This window comes from Sinocyclocheilus grahami, unplaced genomic scaffold, assembly GCF_001515645.1.
Source record: "Sinocyclocheilus grahami isolate Dianchi unplaced genomic scaffold, SAMN03320097.WGS_v1.1 scaffold137.1, whole genome shotgun sequence".
Taxonomy (NCBI): domain Eukaryota; kingdom Metazoa; phylum Chordata; class Actinopteri; order Cypriniformes; family Cyprinidae; genus Sinocyclocheilus; species Sinocyclocheilus grahami.
In genome coordinates this window covers 2,176,606-2,198,029 of record NW_015505316.1, presented here as the reverse complement: position 1 = coordinate 2,198,029, position 21,424 = coordinate 2,176,606, and the positions used below count along the sequence as shown (strand labels likewise).

At 36.1% G+C, this 21,424-nt stretch overlaps 1 protein-coding gene across 1 annotated transcript in view; it reads right to left on the bottom strand.

Annotated features, from left to right (window-relative positions):
* The window catches only part of LOC107591130 (ephrin type-B receptor 2-like), a 31,823-nt gene that overhangs the window by 6,391 nt on the left and 4,008 nt on the right, over positions 1 to 21,424 (bottom strand). Inside the window, exons 2-4 of the mRNA XM_016280172.1 lie at positions 11,469 to 11,533; positions 10,474 to 11,158; positions 7,734 to 7,871 (exon numbers count right to left, since the gene is read on the bottom strand). Of these exons, the coding sequence (XP_016135658.1) occupies positions 7,734 to 7,871; positions 10,474 to 11,158; positions 11,469 to 11,533 (888 nt within the window). The remainder of the gene's footprint in view (positions 1 to 7,733; positions 7,872 to 10,473; positions 11,159 to 11,468; positions 11,534 to 21,424) is intronic.

Genomic DNA, 21,424 nt, shown 5'->3' with positions numbered 1-21,424 from the left:
CATGTATGCAGCATCTTTGTTTGGATCATGATTAAAATGCAGTGGTTGCCTCTAATTTTACAAGGAAAGAGCACAGACAAAGCATTATTTTGTTTATACGAAGAGATTTATTTTATTTGTGTTACTTATTTATTTGATTTGGGGCTTGTTTTAAAATGTCAATGTAGTTTTGTTATTTACATTTACATTATATTTAAATTTGGTCATTTAGCAGATGCTTTTATCCAAAGCGACTTACAAATGAGGACAATAGAAGCAATCAAAACCAACAAAAGAGCAATAATATGCAAGTGCTATATTAGTCTATTATTATAGTGTTTTATTTCAATTTCACAAATAAATGTGCAGCATTTTGTCCAAGCAATAATAAAAGGACACATTTCATTTATAATTTGTCTTAAATCTAATTTTGTTAAAAAAGTAAAAATAATCGTGAATCGAATCGTGAATCGAATTGAGTTGAGTGAATCGTTACATCCCTAATAATAACAATAATATTCTAAATATATTTATAAAAACAAAATAATAATAACAACAAATAATTAATGCCAAATATTTAATTCTAAAACAAAAACAATTAATAACAATAATAATAATAATAATTATTATATTTATTAGTATTACCATTATTATTTTTATTGTTGGTGTTAATATTTTACAATTAAATACTGAGCAACATAAATTTTATAATAATCCTAATAATAACAATAATGTTTTAATTACAAAATATTTAAATATACAATATATTTTTTTAAATTATTAATTACAAATGATTCATAATATTAATAATAATAATGTTGAATCCTAATCCTTGTCTTAATTTATGCGTAGAAACATACCATGAATAAACATACTATGAATAAAACGACTGATGTTGACTGAATGTATACCTTGAATGCAATGCAAGTTGCTTTGGATAAAATCATTTGCAAAGGCATAACATTATTGAGGATTATGTATAGTATACCTATGTTAGGTTAAAATGATTTAGCCCAAAAATACCAAATAAAATGTGATGTGACACCATATTTTTTGTGATCTGTATATATTTCTTTTTATGGGGAAGCAGTCCTTGCTCAGCGTTGGAAGCGAGGAGGAGACTTTGCCTTGTAACTTTTTCATGACATGGTCTATTTTTAGAGCTACAGGTCTATGGTCTTCACGCACGAACATGCATTAATGTTTTTGGTCAACGTTATTTTAAAAGCACTGTGGCTATGTGTCATTGCGTATGCTACAAGTATGCTAGGTATGCTAACTGTAGGAAACACGTTGCAATATATCTTCTGGTGCATGTCAATTATTAGGGCCATAACGGCCATATGTGTGCCCTCAATATTGAGATTGATGGAGAACTAATATGGGTTTTCAATAGTTGCTTCCTACATTTTGTAAGCCATTATGACCTTAAAGCAGACTTTAGAACACGGACAATAAAACAGTAATATATTAGTGGTTTCTTTCTGTATGTCTTTCAAAAAGTTAGTTGTTATAATGTCCTGCTGTTAAAACAAGCCATGTTAGTTTAAAAAAATGAAAAAGTCAAATTATCACACTTTTCTAAGTAGCCGCAGGTATGTTCAAACTATATAATTTTCTTGTCTTGTTCTCTACATTCCCTCCCTAAATAATCATCCCTAAATGTCAACCACCCACATACAAATGACAACTACATTTTTAATGCTAACGTCTTTACTAAACCGATTCAGTAAGCTACAATAAATCCTTTTTTTGGAATTTGCTGGTTGAGAAGACAGACGAAAAAGAAAGAAGAAAAATGGATAAAATCCCATTTCAACAGCAGCCCGTTCCAATCAGACGGCCGTTGGCTGAGTTTGGGATTCAGCCCCATTTCACAGCTGCACAACAGAGACCGCACTTGCCCTATTTCTCTGTGCCCCCCGCATGGGCCTTTTGTCACTCATTCAAGCAGGTGTGCCAATGTGTGAACAGAAATGACGAAGGCCAGCCTGTTTGAAGCACCATTTATGTCCCCATGTAGGTCAATTAGCTGTGGTTTGATACGCAGGAGGCCTTTGACTTTTCCAAATTACATCTGTGACACCGTGCAGCACATCGTAATCTTGCCCAGATGTATAATCACCATTCTTAGGGTTGCACAATTTAGAACAAAACTGACATTGCGTTATTTTGATTTTCTGAAATATATACTGCAATATGAAAAATACAGGAATTTTCACCATATGACTTGAATAACTTTGTCTGGAAAGACTGGGATGGTTTTGTTGGGGAGTGTATGTACATAGGGGGAGAAGAAATTTTTTTTTTTTTTTACTAAAATAATAATGGGGGAAAACTTAAATTTGGGGTTTCATATGACACAAACCTCTTTCAGTGACTATTTCAGAATTTAAAAAAAATCTTTCCACTTGAGTTTTTGTCTCACATTCCCACTGTTTTTAACCAATTCAATATAAATTTCAATGAAATAGAAACATTAGTTGGTACTGATAGCCTTGTGGGCAGCGCGCTCACATACAGAATCATGGCACCACGGACGTTCCGAGTTCAAATCCCGGCTCGTGGACCATTCCCGATCCTGTCCCCCCTCTCTCTCCCACTTTGCTTCCTGTCATTACACGGTCCTATCTAAATAAAGTAAATAAAAAAATATTAAAAGGAAATAGAAATATTAAAGAAAATCATAAATATATTGCAATAATACTATAGAAAACTAAAGTAAAAAAAGTCTACTAAAGTTATTTTGCTATGAAATAATACTAATATTTACATCTTAATTTCTACATTTTCAATCAATAAACTGTCAAGCATTTATTTTTGTAGGTTGCAAGCAAATCAAAATATGTGCTTCTGGTTTTAGAGCGAAGCTCGACACTGTGTTCATTTACACGCATGCAACATATGTGACCCTGGAGCACAAAACCAGTCAAAAGTAGCACGGGTATATTTGTAGCAATAGCCAGCAATACATTGTAGGGGTCAAAATTATCGATTTTTCTTTTATGCCAAAAATCATTAGGATATTAAGTAAAGATCATATTCCATGAAGATATTTTGTAAATTTCCAACAACTTTGAAGGCGATTTTCTCAGAATTTAGAAAATTTTTGCACCCTCAGATTCCAGATTTTCAAATACTTATATCTCAGCCAAATATTGTCCTAGCCTAACAAACCATACATCAATGGAAAGCTTATTTATTCAGCTTTCAGGTGTGTGATGTATTTGAAACAATTGACCCTTACGACTGGTTTTGTGGTCCAGGGTCACATATGATATTTGTCTCAGAATGGCTTGATTCACAGTAAATTACACTGAAAAAGCTGTCTCATGATCTACACTTAACTCTAAAAATGTTAAAGAACATTTATTTAATTAAATCATAACCTGCGAAATTTGACATTGCACTAATGGCAAATTGTGATATGGAATTTATTTCATATATCGTGCAACCCTAACCATACGAGTAGCATACTGTGGTAAAATAAATCAGTTCAGTGTATGGGCCCACATAAAAAGAGAACAAATAAAGCCCTCCTAGTTGACTTTTTTTGCCTGGCCAGTGAAGCGTTTTCTTTCATGGTGATGTGAGAGGAGGAGAGGCACTGACAGTCCTCGTTTCCGTGACATTGCCTGGCCGCTGTCGCCTGATGGATGAGCACTGGACTCCTGAAGGGCCTTTGATCAATGAGCCCCTCATCGATGACAACAGGACACCTGCTTCCCATCAAAGAGACAAGGGCCAGGCAGCTCCGGTGTGGACATCCAGCTCTCAGCATTGATTAACCCCGTGCTCCACTGAGGCCTCATCTTTTATCTCCATGCAGGTTTTCATGTCTCTCAGAAGGAACAGGAACTGATTGTGGACAATTTGTACTCGCTTTTAACGGCAAGTTTAGTATTTGTACTGAATGGTATACACCATAAAAAAGCTGCTGTCAAAAAATTACATTTAAAAAATTAAAATTACAAGACGTTTTGACTTTAATTCAACAAGCAACACACTCGGAGAGCTAAAACTCTGACTTGCCCTTATCGTAAGCCTAACATCTTTAGACACAAAGGTCAGCTGAAAAACAGTGTGCTTCAATGCACAGTCCAATACACGCAAAGCACTACCCTGAAAGCCTTTAAACAAACCACGCTGAATGCTGACATAAGCAAATGATGAACAAGAGAGTGACATATACACCACAAAGAAAAATGGCAGGACACAAAGCATTTTCAGTCAGTTGCATCATAAAAATCGCACAACATTTATAACCCAATAAGCCCAGATACTGTATATTTTGAATGATTATGTTATAAACTCTGAAACATTATTCAAGACAGCGCTGTTGATTTCCACATGTCTAGGCAAAGGTTGTTAAAATAGTAATAAATGAACAGAAACAGACTAAAACACAGGTTTGTACTAAATCCCTTTCAGTAAATTTGTAGTCAACTATTACATTTTGAGAAGGTATTGTATATGGCACTTTTCACCAATATGTACACACTGCAATGTCCCATGATATTTAATAAAAAAACAAAAAAAAAACTTAAAAAGGGCACAAATACATGGATTTGATTTTTGTGACCTATTAGATGTCTTTGTAAACTACTATCCAATTTAATTTACCTTAAAATTAATTAACCATTAAAAATATTACATTTCTCCACTTAAAATCATGACTTTGGCTTGATCCATCTTAAAGCAACAGATTAAATTTGTACTCATTTTAAAACCCAGTTACCTACTATTATTATTGTTATTACTATTATTATTATTGTTGTTGGCGCTGTTTATAAGATATAAAAATAATACTTATTATTAATATTATCATTGTCTTATTTTTATCATAATACATGGACAAAATATTAGTAAAATTACTATTATTTAAATAATATTAATCCCCACAAATAAAGGTTTTAAACAGAATTTAGATAAGTATTTTAAAAAATGTTTTTTTTTACAAAAATTACAAATACAATAAAAAAACAATTCAGCTCCTATGTTATTCAATTTGACCTCCCGAGGTTGATTTAACTTCCATTTGCTGAAATAAAAGAAGAAAATGTTTTGTTTAACCATTCTGTACTATATTTATGGTAAGTGCCATATACTAGAAGGCCTTCACACGGGTTGTGAAGTCATGGAAATTACACTTCATTATTACCTGCAACCACAGATAATTGCAGCACTTTCAGATAGAACATAACAGTGTAAGCATTACTTAAACATAGTCAGAATGCATGTGTCAAGCCTTGAAATTCATGGTTTACATACATTTTACAAGGCTGTTAAATGCTGGAATCTGAACGTTGTAAGGTGTGCAATTATTTTCAGGGAAATGCACAGCTAAAGTAGTTCCAGGCAGGTCTTGCCCGTATTACATGGCCATATCACTTCGCCAAATGATTTCAGTTATTTCAAAGGTTACAGCTTACAACAGCAAAAGAACCAAAACCCACAATGACACTGACCATCAAATAAATATAGTAAACAATAGAATAAAAATGACAAATTATTTCCATGTTTTCACAACAAAATTACGTTTTATTATGTACAGAAAGCACATACTCTCTTTCTCCCTCTATCTCTCCCATACAATCTCCCATGTTTGTACTATGCGTGTGCGTACACACACATGGTATAAACACACACGCACAGAAATGTGTTGTCAGTGCTGCTCTGATGATATTATCAGTAAATAAAATGTGACCCTGGACCACAAAACCAGTCTTAAGTCGCTGGGTTATATTTGTAGCAATAGCCAGAAATACATTGTATGGGTCAAAATTATAGATTTTTCTTTTATGCCAAAAATCATTAGGATAATAAGTAAAGATCATGTTCCATGAAGATATTTTGTAAATTTCCTACTGTAAATATATTAAAACTTAATTTTTGATTAGTAATATGCATTGCTAAGAACTTCATTTGGACAACTTTAAAGGCGATTTTCTCAATATTTAGATTTTTTTGCACCCTCAGATTCCGTATTTTCAAATAGTCGTATCTCGGCCAAATATTGTCCTATCCTAACAAACCATACATCAATGGAGCTTATTTATTCAGCTTTAAAGATGATGTATAAATCACAATTTCGAAAAATTTACCGTTATGACTGGTTTTGTGGTTTCAGGGTCACAAATAATTTATGCTACATGTTATTTCTCACTATCTAGGTAGGTAATAACGGCACTGTTCTTGAAGCATATAAACTAAAAAAGTCACTATTAGTAAAAATGCTGCTGCCGAACTCTGTTGAGAAACAAACCGACTCAGGTGATTCACACATGCTTAATCTCTCTCTCTCTCTCATAACTCCATTAATAACTGCATTAGTCTGCTATAAATGGTTGAAGCATCCGTTACTATGTCTAAAATGTTGTTTTGGAATTAGCAACGGAAGCGTGGGATGAGATGCGTAAGAAATTAATCCTACACAAGAACGTTTAAGGACAAAAACTGCCAAATGTCTTGAAATACAACATCTGAACAATGTCTTGAGGTGTGGTAATGGTAGTATAAGTGGAATAATTGACTCCAGTCCATTGAATTATTAGAAAATAATGCACACCTGAGGTGTAATGGTCACGACACCTCGGGTGTGCATTATATTCTAATAATTCAATGGCCCATCGGCAACAATTCCTTACATACACTGAAAAAAATAAATCAGTAAAATAACAGAAAAAGTACTGGCAGCTCATTACACACGACATTATCCATACATTTTATGGACATTTCTGTTAACTCTAAAACACAATGCAATGAAGTGTTAAATTCAAAATACTGGTAAAACCCTTTAACAAATTACACAGTATATTGTGCCCTATTTTTACAGATTTTTTAAAACACTGTATAACAAATTGAATATTAGAGTGGATCGTGACACATGGAGGTTTTTCACAGAAAGGAGAAAGATCAAAGAGCTGATACAAGTCTGGCTTAGTAGAATAATCAATAACAATCATCATCATTTGAATAACTATTCATCCAGCTCTAGATACAAGTCAGTTGCTAGTGAAACTTCTGCATCTCAGCAGCTGCAGTGTCTATCACAGCAAGCAAAAATGGCATGAAAATATCTCACTACACAATAAAAACATCCTATCATCATCATCTGCATTCGTAGCTAAACAAAAATGTCAGTGAAGTAATATCCATGTTTTGTGAGATACAGAATGAGGAAGCAATCCAAACAAATCCTCAATAATCCACTACTGGACATGACAGAAAACAAAAGCTGTGGATTACTGGCCTGGCCTTGCATGATCACTTACCCTTCTTCAGAAGTATGAGATATATTTTTAAGGCTAAAGCTTTTGATTTAATATCTAGGGACTGTAACATAACCCTGCAGCCCAAGGGCAAGAGGCACATCTATAGCATCTGTCAGTGTGCAAATAAAATATGCAGATATTGTATGTGTGTGGTTTTCCTCTGCATGGACAAATACCAATCTGATTTGGTTTCCTTATAGCTCGACTAAAGTCTCTTTACGTCCAGTGCTGCGGTGAAACAAATTGAAATACATCCTGTGTCACAGGAACAAATAAGGTAGCAGACAACCTACCTGCAGCAATGTGCTGCTGAGATTGGATTAGAGAGCTGTACCTGATAAAGTCAGTTCAGGAGACAAGCTCCAGCACCCTTCTTTACTGCCATGCCGAATAACACGGTTCATCTAGGGACTATCCAGACCCCACATCCAAAGTGCATTCTCACTGCCATATATAATTACATCCAGACATATACAATACCCTGTGCCACGGTGATTGTGTCATATGCCTGATATTCTAGAACCATTTCCAATGTGATGACATTGAAGAAGCCCAAGTGATCTATTGTACTGTTGGGCTGGGTATCCATAATGATATCCTCATTTTGATTCAGTCTTGCTAAAACATTTAAACATATTTTTAGATGAAAATAATAATGAAATAAAACAAAAATATCAGATGAAATTTTTTTTTAAATGCAAATTAGAAATGTTGCCTTGGCAAATAACTAAAATAAAATGTGTTAGTCTGCTGTCACTAAGGCCTGAACGCATCTAATATACAGGCACGCATCTGTTTTTCTCTTAGCTGTTTACTTAAATAGTTGGTTATGTCTAAAGTGAATGTAAACCTTTTGTGTTTTTGACAATATCAGATGCAAAAGATAACTTAGTCTAGTGTTGGGCGATATGCTCCAAAGTCACATTGTCCTATCATCAGCCTGTGAGATCACTGATACACGATATTATTGTGCTAATTTATTTAATCATTTAATTTCATTGCCAGAGAGTGAACCAACTCCAGGGTAAGGCTTAAAAGCAGCCTAATGTTAGTTTAATTTATTAACTAAATATATAAAATATTTTTAATATAAATGAATTTGTATTTAACATGAAAATTATTTAATAGAAAAATTGTAAGTTACTAATCACAATGCTTACATTTCCTCAAACAGCAGCTACAGAAAACGAGCAAAGAACATTTACATTATCAAAGAACATCATCACGGACTTCAGTCTAGCATGAGTTTATGCACTTTAAAATAAACCCTCCCATTATAATCAGTGAAGCTATCTCTTCTACTTACTTTGCACGTACATCTGCACTTGTTTATGATGACAGAATTCGCAAGAGAGCAGAAATTCAGTCAGCAAGCGCGCACTCAACAAAACTCCAGCATTGACTAATCTGAACGCCTCTGATTGGTCATTGCATTCATAAAGTCAACGGAATCATGTGTGATTGGTTATAACTCGCAACAATGTAAAAACACGTAAAAAGAAATGATGGGACAAATAATCCCTAATATTAATTAGATGATATTACTAGCCTGATAGTATTACTAGCCCCAGGCGATATCTCTGACAATCGTCGATAAACAATACTATTGTTTATCGGCACAACCCTAATTTAGTCCAGTAATCAGGCAATGTTTAACATGCTTCCTAATGAATCAAATCACACCAGTAATGCCGATCATTGCTCAAATAAAGATTACTCGATGTATACTGCTGATTATCTACAAAGAACCTGATTCTTTACCCAGGCCAGAACCGTCTTATGATGTGCAGAAATCTGAGGCTGAAGCTGAGGCTATTCATTATTTATTTAACATTGCTGGCATCCGGCACTGTAAAAAATGTTTTGTCAGGCTACCTAAAAATGTGCTTCATGTGGTAACGTCTAAATCATTCTGACAACATCCAGGTACACCTACGAACGTCCTTTCGTAGGGTCAGATCTGCTGGAAATTGCTCCCTAAGTAACAACAACAGTTTCACTTTTTAGTGTGCCATTAAAACCAAACCAGACCAGTCAAGGATGAGATTGGCAGACTTTAAAGTAGTTCATCCAAAAATGAAATTGATATTCAATTATGAATTACTCGGCTTAATGTGGTTTCAGACTCTCATTTTGATACTATCTTCATTAGACACAAAAATAGCTTTTAAAGGTAGAGATCATGTGCTGCTGTCTAGATCCAAAAAGGAACTATAAAGTACTATGAAGCTCTATAAAGTCTGTACGACTCAATATTCCATATCTTCTGAGACGGATTAACAAAACTACTAACCGAATCAACTTTTTAATTTTCTAGTATGAATAAGTTAGCATAAATTAAAACTAAGTTAGGAATTTATCATTTTTTATGAATGTTTTCTTTTTCCTTATTATTATCATCTTTATTCAAACTTAAAGGGATAGTTTACCCAAGAATTCTGTCATTGATTACTCAACCTCATGTCTTTCCAAACCCGTAAGACCTTCGTTCATATTCAGTACAGAAATTAATATATTTTTCATGAAATCTGAGAGCTTTCTGACCCTCCATAGACAGCAAGGGTACTACCATGGTCAAGGCACAGAAATGTAGTGAGGACATTGTTTCGCTTGAACAATGTCTTGCAGGTTTGGAACGACATGAGGGTGAGTAATTAATGACAGAATTTTCATTTTTGGGTGAACTATCACTTTTAGTTTTAACAAGAATTCCTGAAAATAATATATATAAAAAAATGCAAAACCAAGTGCTGAACTTCCATCATGCCAGTTAATCAAAATTATAACAATATTTTCTGTCATCAAGAATTTTTATTTTTATTTTAGTGACATTCTTATGAACTTATTAGAATTTAATTTAAGACATTTCTTAACTATTTCTTTCAGAAGATTTTTGTGCAATAAGCCCCTAAAGCCACACAATGCAAACTTTATATACATTGTCTTTATATACACTTTTGATCTTTAACCGCAGCTCTCAAATAGGACGCCTATGGTAGAATTTCTATGGTAGAACTATCAGAATTTTGAAGTTATTGACATCCAAAATGCATCATGGGGCCATACACTTTTTGTCCTTTTTGGAATTTGACAGCCTGTTGATCTTAAAAAGAAAACCCTCAAAAATAACAGAATATGGGTTTGGAATATCACAAGGGTGAACAAATAACACAGTATTCAAATACTCAGTAATCAGCATTGAATAAGAAACAAAACTCACCTCTACACACAGTCCCGTTGTCCACAGACTCATACCCGGCCTTGCACACACAGCGCCCGATAGGTACCAGCCACTCCCCATCTCCATTGCAGTACAGTTTAATGGGAACATCCACTTCCTCTCCATTAGGTACACAACTGCCCCGGGCAGACACCAGAGAGGTACTCTCCGCACCTGACAAGGTCTCCTCAAAGATGGCCCCATTCTGAATAACTCGGGGGCATTTGCGATAGAAAACCTTCACGGCGATGAGCGACATGCATGCTCCGTAATCCTGGAAGGCCAAGTAGAAGCCTTTATGGGACACTGGCCCGAAGCTGCGTACTTCCGTGTTGATCTTCATCACACGGCCGCCCAGGTCCACCTGGGAGAAACTCTCATCGGCCGCAATGGTATCCACCTTGATCCAAGGGTTCTCCATCCAGGCGGGATACACCTTGGTGGCTATGTCCTTGTCAGACTCGAAGTAGTACAGATTAAAAGTCTCCTTGCAAGAGCCAGTGACGTTCGGGATGCTGCTGCAGTCTCGCACGGAGAACTTCATCTCCACGTGGATCCGTTGGGCTCCACGCCGCTGGATGTATTTGGTGCGCACCCAGTTGTTCTGGTTGGCGTTGAAGACGTTGCACACCTGGTAGGTGCGGATGGTGTTCATCTTCTCGTCGTAGCCACTCACCTCTTCCCACTGGGACCGAAGCACATATAATAACATTTGAATAAGCAACGTGTGCTTATAATAGTAAAAACTTGTTTTTCATGCTATTTCCATATTTATGGGACATTCGTTCGTGGTTTCGCACCATTACAGACACATTATGACATCTAAGGTAAAAATGTGCAGAAATGAGATAAACGGCATGGATTGCATTAAAAATAATCTAATTTGGAATTCATTCAACTTCTATTTCTGCACCACATGAGTCACGCTGAATTTGTGTGCTGAATTATTCATTTATGCTAGGTCTGATCATCTAAATTATTTCAATGAGGCTCACCCCCAGTGATGGATATATTGTCCAGCCAAGCTCTGCCGTTGCCGTCGTGGAGTCCATCAACACATCTGAAAAGAGATGCATGTCAAAAACCTGTAAGTTTAAAATGCTGCCGCTAAGAGCCTTTTACTGCACGTTTGAGCATTTGTGAGGTCATTGTTCTTCAAGTCTCTTATCAGTAATTATGATGCATAATGGATAGCTTTTCTGAATGTTAAACGAAGGATGACTCACACCGAGATGCAGAAAAACAGTTGCCCATTTCACAGCGGTAATAGCTCACTATTTTTGACTCTTATTGTTAATCAAATGTTACAAATGGCCATTACTAGATTGGAAGTGTCATCCATCACAGGTGACAGATCACACCATGTTCTAACATCTGCTTCCCTTCACATCTAGTGCGTAATTGGCCCGGATGACAGAGGGTGCCTTTCTATTCAATATGGCAAATTGGACAAAATAGTTCAGAAACATGTCTCTGATCTGACATTTTCAATTATTTAGCCAGGTACAACTGGTTTCTGCATACAGCCAGAATCAGCATAATGAGACTCTAGAGAGGGTTTTAGTGCAAAAGATTTGTTGTAGTGCTTTGAAGCTGGCCTAAGGAAACAAAATACAAATGAACAAATTAGGAATGCATTGATATTAAAAGTCTGGCTGAAACCACAAAGCAGATTATTTTTTCACCTTGCGGCCAATATAAAATTCTAAAAGAGTTTGTCAAAATAAATAAATATGAAAACCTAAGTGCATTTAGGCATCTTAACATTATAATGTACAGTATGAAATCTATTAATTTTAAAATGGGCAGATTACATTTAAGTGTTATTTAATTATGAGTGTTTTTTAAAGATTAACTTTATCTTTTTATCTTAGTCTAAACATAAAAATAAGGGAACTGAAAATACACAATTAAATATCCAAAGTCAACCAATATATTTCCCAATATTAATGGAAAAATAATAAATAACTAAAAACGTATTTCTTGAAAAGCAAAGTTTTCTCAATGTTTATGTATTTTATCCCAAAGATTTAAAATGATAGTGCTCCCAAAAAAAAAAATTACCCTATGATTTACTTTACTTTAGTCTTTTTTCAGACTAATGCAATCAGAGTTATATTTAAAAACATCCTGTCTTTTCCAATAGTCCAAAAGAAGTCCAATAAAGTGCCTCACACAGTTCCGGAGGTGTGAATAAAGGCCTCCTGTAGTGAATCAATGCGTTTTTGTAAGAAAAATATCCGTAGTTAAAATTTTATAAATAGTAATAACTTCTGCTAACTGACATACGCACATTCACAAGAGAACGCCATTCCAGGCGGATGACGTAGGATGTGGGCGTAGTCACAAAATAACACCCACCCACTGCCATTATAAAGCTTGGACGAGCTTTAAAATATAACTAATTGGATTCGTCTGAAAGAAGAAAGTCATATAGCTGCACCTAAGATGTCTTGCAGGTGAGTAAATTATGAGCTAATTTTCATTTTGGGTGAACTATCCCTTTAATAGATTTACAAAAAAATTCTCATTACAAATTTGGAAAGATGGTTGATGTGTGTTGCGTTTTCATATGCACATTATATGCATCCCAAACTCACAGATGGGGGTTCATGTTGAGCGGCATTTACTTTGAACTGAGCCATTCCGAGACACTGAAAACAGTGAATCATGAGCTGCTTGTGTGCAAAAGAACACAGCGCCACACTGAGCTATGCAACTCGCAGTGTATCAGATATTTAATTACATCACAGCCTTTGTGATTTGATAAGCCATAATGGTTTTTCACGACCATAATTTGTTAAAATTCATAAAAAGTAAACATTAGGCACTTGCCAATGACTGCGATTTTTAATCAGATTCAGCACTTTATGAATGAACATTTTGGACTGTGACTGAGATGTTAAGGGTGTCCGGTATTTGTTTAATAATTGTTTAAGGCCAATTCAAAAATCCTGCCACGTAAATATGAAATAAATACATACTATATGCTAGTTGGAGGCTGGTTGTGGGACATTCTCATTCCTGAAGGACAAAAAAAAATTGATGCAGTGGCAGTGCAGGATGATTCTTCAGTATTTCTGGTCAGTTTTCCCAGAAAATTTAAATCTGTATATCTACTAAATTTTTTTATTTTTTTCCAGTGTTAAGGAGCACTCTTATAGACAGCCTCAAAGTGAACAAACTCCAAATAAAAGTCACAAAACTTCCAAAATTTAGATTTTTATATGGTCTTAATCTGAAAATCCCATAAACCAATAGCGTGAAACATTCAGAATGGAGATGGGAAACTTTTTTCCCAAAATATTTAGAAAAATTAGAGTACTACCATCTGTCCAAAGCTGTAGTACAGTGTATAGCTGTTTATTTTCATGTATATAAGAAACGTGACTGAGCATTTTTCATGTCTTGAGGGATGATCACATATGGGGTCCTGCCAGGGCATATGGGCCTCAGTCAAGGCAACATAAACACATCCAGTGTGACACACAGACTCCCCGTGGCATTTATGAATCGGGACAGGTGGCAAGAGGACTTCCTGAGATCAAAGCCAGAAGCCCCGTGACACAACATCCTGGGATCCCTGTAAACACTGGCTCGATACAGCCTCAGCCATTAAGTCTCTCATTCATATTTCAGCAGCTTCTGCAGCTCAGGGGCAACCAAAGATATTTCTCTCAGGAACAGCACCATCGCTGTGTTTAGTGCTGTGAATGTGAGAATATGATGAGGCCGGGAGGAAAATACAAGAGGAAACAAACAATCCTCTTAGACTTCATAAGCTTTTGGGTGAACTATCCCTTTAATAGATTTACAAAAAAATTCTCATTACAAATTTGGAAAGATGGTTGATGTGTGTTGCGTTTTCATATGCACATTATATGCATCCCAAACTCACAGATGGGGGTTCATGTTGAGCGGCATTTACTTTGAACTGAGCCATTCCGAGACACTGAAAACAGTGAATCATGAGCTGCTTGTGTGCAAAAGAACACAGCGCCACACTGAGCTATGCAACTCGCAGTGTATCAGATATTTAATTACATCACAGCCTTTGTGATTTGATAAGCCATAATGGTTTTTCACGACCATAATTTGTTAAAATTCATAAAAAGTAAACATTAGGCACTTGCCAATGACTGCGATTTTTAATCAGATTCAGCACTTTATGAATGAACATTTTGGACTGTGACTGAGATGTTAAGGGTGTCCGGTATTTGTTTAATAATTGTTTAAGGCCAATTCAAAAATCCTGCCACGTAAATATGAAATAAATACATACTATATGCTAGTTGGAGGCTGGTTGTGGGACATTCTCATTCCTGAAGGACAAAAAAAAATTTATGCAGTGGCAGTGCAGGATGATTCTTCAGTATTTCTGGTCAGTTTTTCCAGAAAATTTAAATCTGTATATCTACTAAATTTTTTTATTTTTTTCCAGTGTTAAGGAGCACTCTTATAGACAGCCTCAAAGTGAACAAACTCCAAATAAAAGTCACAAAACTTCCCAAATTTAGATTTTTATATGGTCTTAATCTGAAAATCCCATAAACCAATAGTGTGAAACATTCAGAATGGAGATGGGAAACTTTTTTCCCCAAATATTTAGAAAAATTTGAGTACTACCATCTGTCCAAAGCTGTAGTACAGTGTATAGCTGTTTATTTTCATGTATATAAGAAACGTGACTGAGCATTTTTCATGTCTTGAGGGATGATCACATATGGGGTCCTGCCAGGGCATATGGGCCTCAGTCAAAGCAACATAAACACATCCAGTGTGACACACAGACTCCCCGTGGCATTTATGAATCGGGACATGTGGCAAGAGGACTTTTGAAAGAGAAAGTTGTAGCATTTCCCACTACTTGGTGCACTGTTTAATCAAACCCCCTCTCCATCTGTCCAGGCATTCATGCAACCTCTCTCTCTCTATTTTAATGAAAAGTAGGGCAGCGGGAGCCCAAGTCCAGTACATATAATCCTTACAGGCTGCGCTACACTCTGTATGCCACACTGGATTAATCCCACGGGAAACATGGCGAGTCTTCACTGGATTTTAGGTCAGCGTGCCAAGGCACAACTTTCAGTCCCACATTTTTTTTATTTATTCATTTCATCGCCCAGTTTGCACATGCTGAGCCTTGCCGATGCGGTGAACACAAGCACGCACCCCAAATCCACAGAACCTCATCATCCTCATACCAAATCACTCTCTTTGGGACATCATGTTATCATGCTGTGTGTAATTTTATCTGTATCATAGCATGGCATTTAAATGCAGATGAATAAATCTCAAAATACCAATATAATGGCACAACATCATAGCAAGCAGGGAGGATTAAGGAACGTTGATTTTTCTGTCAAATGCACTAACGTGATAAACATAGAATCCTTCCTCTTGATGTGACGAGTGAGAAAATATCAACAGTGAAACTTTAAGTGGAGAAACTGGTAAACACTATTGGTAACAAATCTAAACTGGCTCTGTAAACACCACTTTGTGGCTGAGAAGCTGAATACTTGAAGTCTAATTTGCTCTTGTGATAGTGCTCTTGAGAATCTACTGTATGAGCTACACTTAATGGTTTTTTATGGCCGCACTGCTCCTTTCCATGCTACGGGACATATGAGATTGATGAGACACATCTAGAACTTAATTATATGCAGGGATTCAGGCTGCAACTAAAAAAGACAACTAAAAAAGACGTGGAAATTAGGGGTGTAACGATACACGTATTCGTATTGAACCATTCGGTATGAGGCTTTTGGTTCGGTGCACATTACAAACCGATCGATTCGATTCGTTGGACTAATCCTATTACGTTTGGACAATAAAACAGCTTAAAGTGTGTGAAATATGATGTTCTCAGTGCCACTGCGCTCAACAAGGCAGCCCAAACGACGTAACAGGCAACGTGCGGTCTTCCCAGTGGCATAGCGACTCCCCTTGTTGGGGTGCGTCGAAAGACGATGATCTTGTATCGACGATAGTCAGCGATTTTGTCAAAAATATAAATTGTTGGCAATATTAAGATATCTGGCATTTCCAATTAATGTAGGCCTGTTACATTCTTATTTTTATTAGGTCTATTATCTGCGCTACACTCTGTATGCCACACTGGATTAATCCCACGGGAAACATGGCGAGTCTTCACTGGATTTTAGGTCAGCGTGCCAAGGCACAACTTTCAGTCCCACATTTTTTTTATTTATTCATTTCATCGCCCAGTTTGCACATGCTGAGCCTTGCCGATGCGGTGAACACAAGCACGCACCCCAAATCCACAGAACCTCATCATCCTCATACCAAATCACTCTCTTTGGGACATCATGTTATCATGCTGTGTGTAATTTTATCTGTATCATAGCATGGCATTTAAATGCAGATGAATAAATCTCAAAATACCAATATAATGGCACAACATCATAGCAAGCAGGGAGGATTAAGGAACGTTGATTTTTCTGTCAAATGCACTAACGTGATAAACATAGAATCCTTCCTCTTGATGTGACGAGTGAGAAAATATCAACAGTGAAACTTTAAGTGGAGAAACTGGTAAACACTATTGGTAACAAATCTAAACTGGCTCTGTAAACACCACTTTGTGGCTGAGAAGCTGAATACTTGAAGTCTAATTTGCTCTTGTGATAGTGCTCTTGAGAATCTACTGTATGAGCTACACTTAATGGTTTTTTATGGCCGCACTGCTCCTTTCCATGCTACGGGACATATGAGATTGATGAGACACATCTAGAACTTAATTATATGCAGGGATTCAGGCTGCAACTAAAAAAGACAACTAAAAAAGACATGGAAATTAGGGGTGTAACGATACACGTATTCGTATTGAACCATTCGGTATGAGGCTTTTGGTTCGGTGCACATTACAAACCGATCGATTCGATTCGTTGGACTAATCCTATTACGTTTGGAAAATAAAACAGCTTAAAGTGTGTGAAATATGATGTTCTCAGTGCCACTGCGCTCAACAAGGCAGCCCAAACGACGTAACAGGCAACGTGCGGTCTTCCCAGTGGCATAGCGACTCCCCTTGTTGGGGTGCGTCGAAAGACGATGATCTTGTATCGACGATAGTCAGCGATTTTGTCAAAAATATAAATTGTTGGCAATATTAAGATATCTGGCATTTCCAATTAATGTAGGCCTGTTACATTCTTATTTTTATTAGGTCTATTATTATTATTATTACTACTATTATGAAGTTACTTTTATTAGGCCTATTAAATTAAAATTACAATTAATTTGCCCCGCAATAATTACCAAATAACTGACGTGCTGCCAGGATAACAAAAGATTAGGCTATATATTTACTCCTCAATTAAAATGTCTTTAAAAAGGTATTTTAATACAGGTCTATTATACAATGATTTATAGGCCTACAATTAAAATATTAACACTGCAGTCATCAATAAAAATCAATGAAATAATAAGTTTTTATTTCAAGCACCGACTTTCAAAAACAACCTGTTTAACATGAAATATGTTTCTTCTAATTTTTTTTCCCACTATGTAATATTAGAAATATTAAGGGAATAAACTAAAACCGTTAGCTATATACCGTTATCAGCATTTGTTGAAGTAGATTCGTCTCTCGTCGTCTCTGAGAGAATATGCGGCATCAGATGCCGAAAGCTCCGTCATTACGTTTTTGCTTTCACATTCTGTATTGTGAATTGACTGAGACTAAGACATTCACCGGCATAACTCTAGCGCAAAGTTTGCACGTTGCTTGTGTGTGATATAAATTGGCTCGCCATCATGGTTTAAAACAGAAATATTTCCAACATTGCGACGTAACCAATTACCCCCGTACTGAACGTACCGAACCGAACCGTGACACCACTGTGTCGTATTGAACCGAACCGTGAATTTTGTGAACCGTTACACCCCTAGTGGAAATAATAATAATAAAAAAATTAGGCAGGAAGACTTTGTGTGCGTCAGAATGTGGTTTCAAGTCACTTTCAAATGCATCGTTCACACAGAAATCATTTCAAACCAAACAGCTTTCTGTTGGTCAACATCAGAATAAGAATGAGCTTTATTGCCAGGTATGTTTACACATACGAGGAATTTGTTTTCATGACAGAAGCTTCCACAGTGTAACAGAATGACAGTGACAGAACAAACAAAAAAACACAGATAATAAAAAAAAATTTTGTTTTTAAATAGAACAAGTAAATAAGGAATAAAAATTTACAAATCGACAATTGTATGTACAGGTATATAACAATAGACAGTTGTATGTACAGGTATATTATGTGCAAATTGAAATGTAGACTGAGTATGTGTGTTAGATAAATAAGTGTATGAGTGTATAAATAGTGTGTGTTCCACAGTTATTGTCAAGTGTTCATGAGATGGATTGCCTGAGGGAAGAAACGGATTCTGTGTCTGGTCGTTCTGGTGCTCAGTGCTCTGTAGCATGTAACATGGCGAATTCGCATGACAATCTTGAACCTGATGCAGAATCTGCGAGGGAAAATCTTTTGACCTCACAGGAAACTCCAGATTGTGAAGGTTCTTATAGAAATGAGTGGATTTTGCCTGTGAAAATTCCACTGAACAATTGTAAATGTGACCACACATTTAGAAGTTTGAATCACTCAGCCAATGAATCAAACAAATTTCTCACTGAATCAAGAATCATTTTTTGTTTATCTCCAATTTAAAATGAACCAGGAACCGTGAATGTGATGTAGACTATATTTGAGATAGATGTAGACATCAGTGTACTTACTAAAGTCTAAATAAACACATTTAATGTAAATGCTGTGAATTTTAATTTGTCCATGAATCAGGATTTTATGAATCATCATTCTAATACAACACATTGTGAACGTGTGAACATGCTCAGAATTCTGCATCCAAAAACTGGACAGAGTGCATTGATCCTCTGTGCTCCAGATCTGTCAGTCAACCTGTGGGTGGGATGCTAAAACATTCACTAGACCACGGGGACTGCCGCAGTGTGTCTGAGTGTGTAAATTCACAATCCATCTTCAAAAGAACAATAGTACCAGTCTGCAACTGATGACAAGTCTGACATATAGAAAGAAGGAAATGGTTTTGTAGTTTCACAGTAAACTTAAAGCGACAGCTCAGCCAAAAATAAACTCTCTGTCATCATACACTCACCCTCATGTGGTTTCTTCTGTGGAATATAAAAGAATATTTTCTTACTGTTATTTTAGCATTATTTTATTCTTTACATTTTCAGTTTTTATTTAAATTTATGTTTTACTAATATTGTTTGTGTATATGTGCTTTTGTGATTTCTTTTAGTTTTTTTTATATTTCTATATAGCTTATTGCTATTTTTATTTCAGTTTTAATTTTAGAAATGTTAGTACTTCTATATTTTAATTAGTTGATCATTAATGATAATGCAACAATTCTGAATTTTTATCTAATATTTGTTCTATTTTGCTATTTTTATTTTTTTATCCAGTATTACTGCAATATTGAACTATTCTCTTCAACTTTGGAGAGAAGCTATATAATATCATCCTGCCCTGTGTGCTGCTTATTTCCTTGTCCTAAAAACATTCATAATACAGATGGATTGCTACTTTAAACTCTTCACACTGACCACTATACCCTGCTTATGCTCTCCATTTTAAAAAAGTCTGCCCACGTATGTGTGGTGGTTAGAGAGATATTACTCCTTGATAACAGCTGACACTTTGACATTTTGTAAAATGAGATTCTGAGTGTTTACAAACCAAATTTGTTTTGTACCCTCATCTCTGCACTCAAAAATAGCATGAATCTAAATCAATATGACGGCGCTCATCAAACTGGCTAATAATTAACATTAAGAGGACAATCCATTTCACCTCATTTTATTCAAAATGATCACTCAACAAGACAGAGAGACAGATGGATAATTAAATTGTCAAGCAGATGGCAAGTCCCTCTTGGATACCTGATAATTTCACCATTTTGACCCCCTCTCAAGCCTGTGGACAAAATCTTGTCATTTCATCAGAGGAATATGGAATCCAGTTCCCCATACTCTCAGTTTCCCATCACCCATAAATTCATTGATTCAGAGACAGTTTGTTACGTCTGTTTCTCTGCAAAGCTGACAGGCCGCAAGAGCCAGCGCTGTCTGATGTGACTGAAATTGGTCAAAGGCTCGGAAAAATGTCACAGATGCCAGAGGCAGGTCTTGGTCCTAATAAAGAGGGATGGGGGAGTGCAGCTAGGACAACCCTCTCCATTGCGAGTAAATCACTCGCATATGCGACTAAATCTTCACTCTGGGCGACTAAATGACATCTAATATTAGCCAATAGCTAATAAATTAGCTGTGTGAGTTGGAGGCTAAGTATAAGTTTAGCTCCGATATATTTTCACTCACAGAACACTCTCTGGCTGAGCGCATCAGTTTCACTCTTCGCCAAGCGATCTGTGCTGTTTTTCAGTTCATCTGAATGGATGTGCAACGCACCTGTATTTATCGTACCGTAAACTCTAGTGTGAAGGCGCACGACGAGACGAGAGGGAGAGAGAGAATTAACGCGCTACCTATGCGCGCTACATGCAAACAATATACTTTGTTGTATTTTGCTGTCAAAATAATGGAGTTCCTTTGGAATTCTTCAGCTTTTAAGATCTACCGCTTTCTCCGGTAGTAGGCGGAACTAATGCGCAAACGGCAATCTCATTGGCTGGTGCTCACCTATTATCGTCCCTGTTTTGATTTCAGCAAATCAGTTCGAGCGAACGCACACAACCTGATTAATATTCATGAATCCAGTAGCTCATTAATCCTTGGTGCGTTTTATATTGTTGTTATTAGTAGAATTAGTATCATTGTTATCTTATCAGTATTTTTTGTTAGGTTTTCCCCAATTTTTTTTTTTTTTACAGATACACTGAATGACCAAAAAAGCACCACCACCAGTCCGAAGTTCAGTTA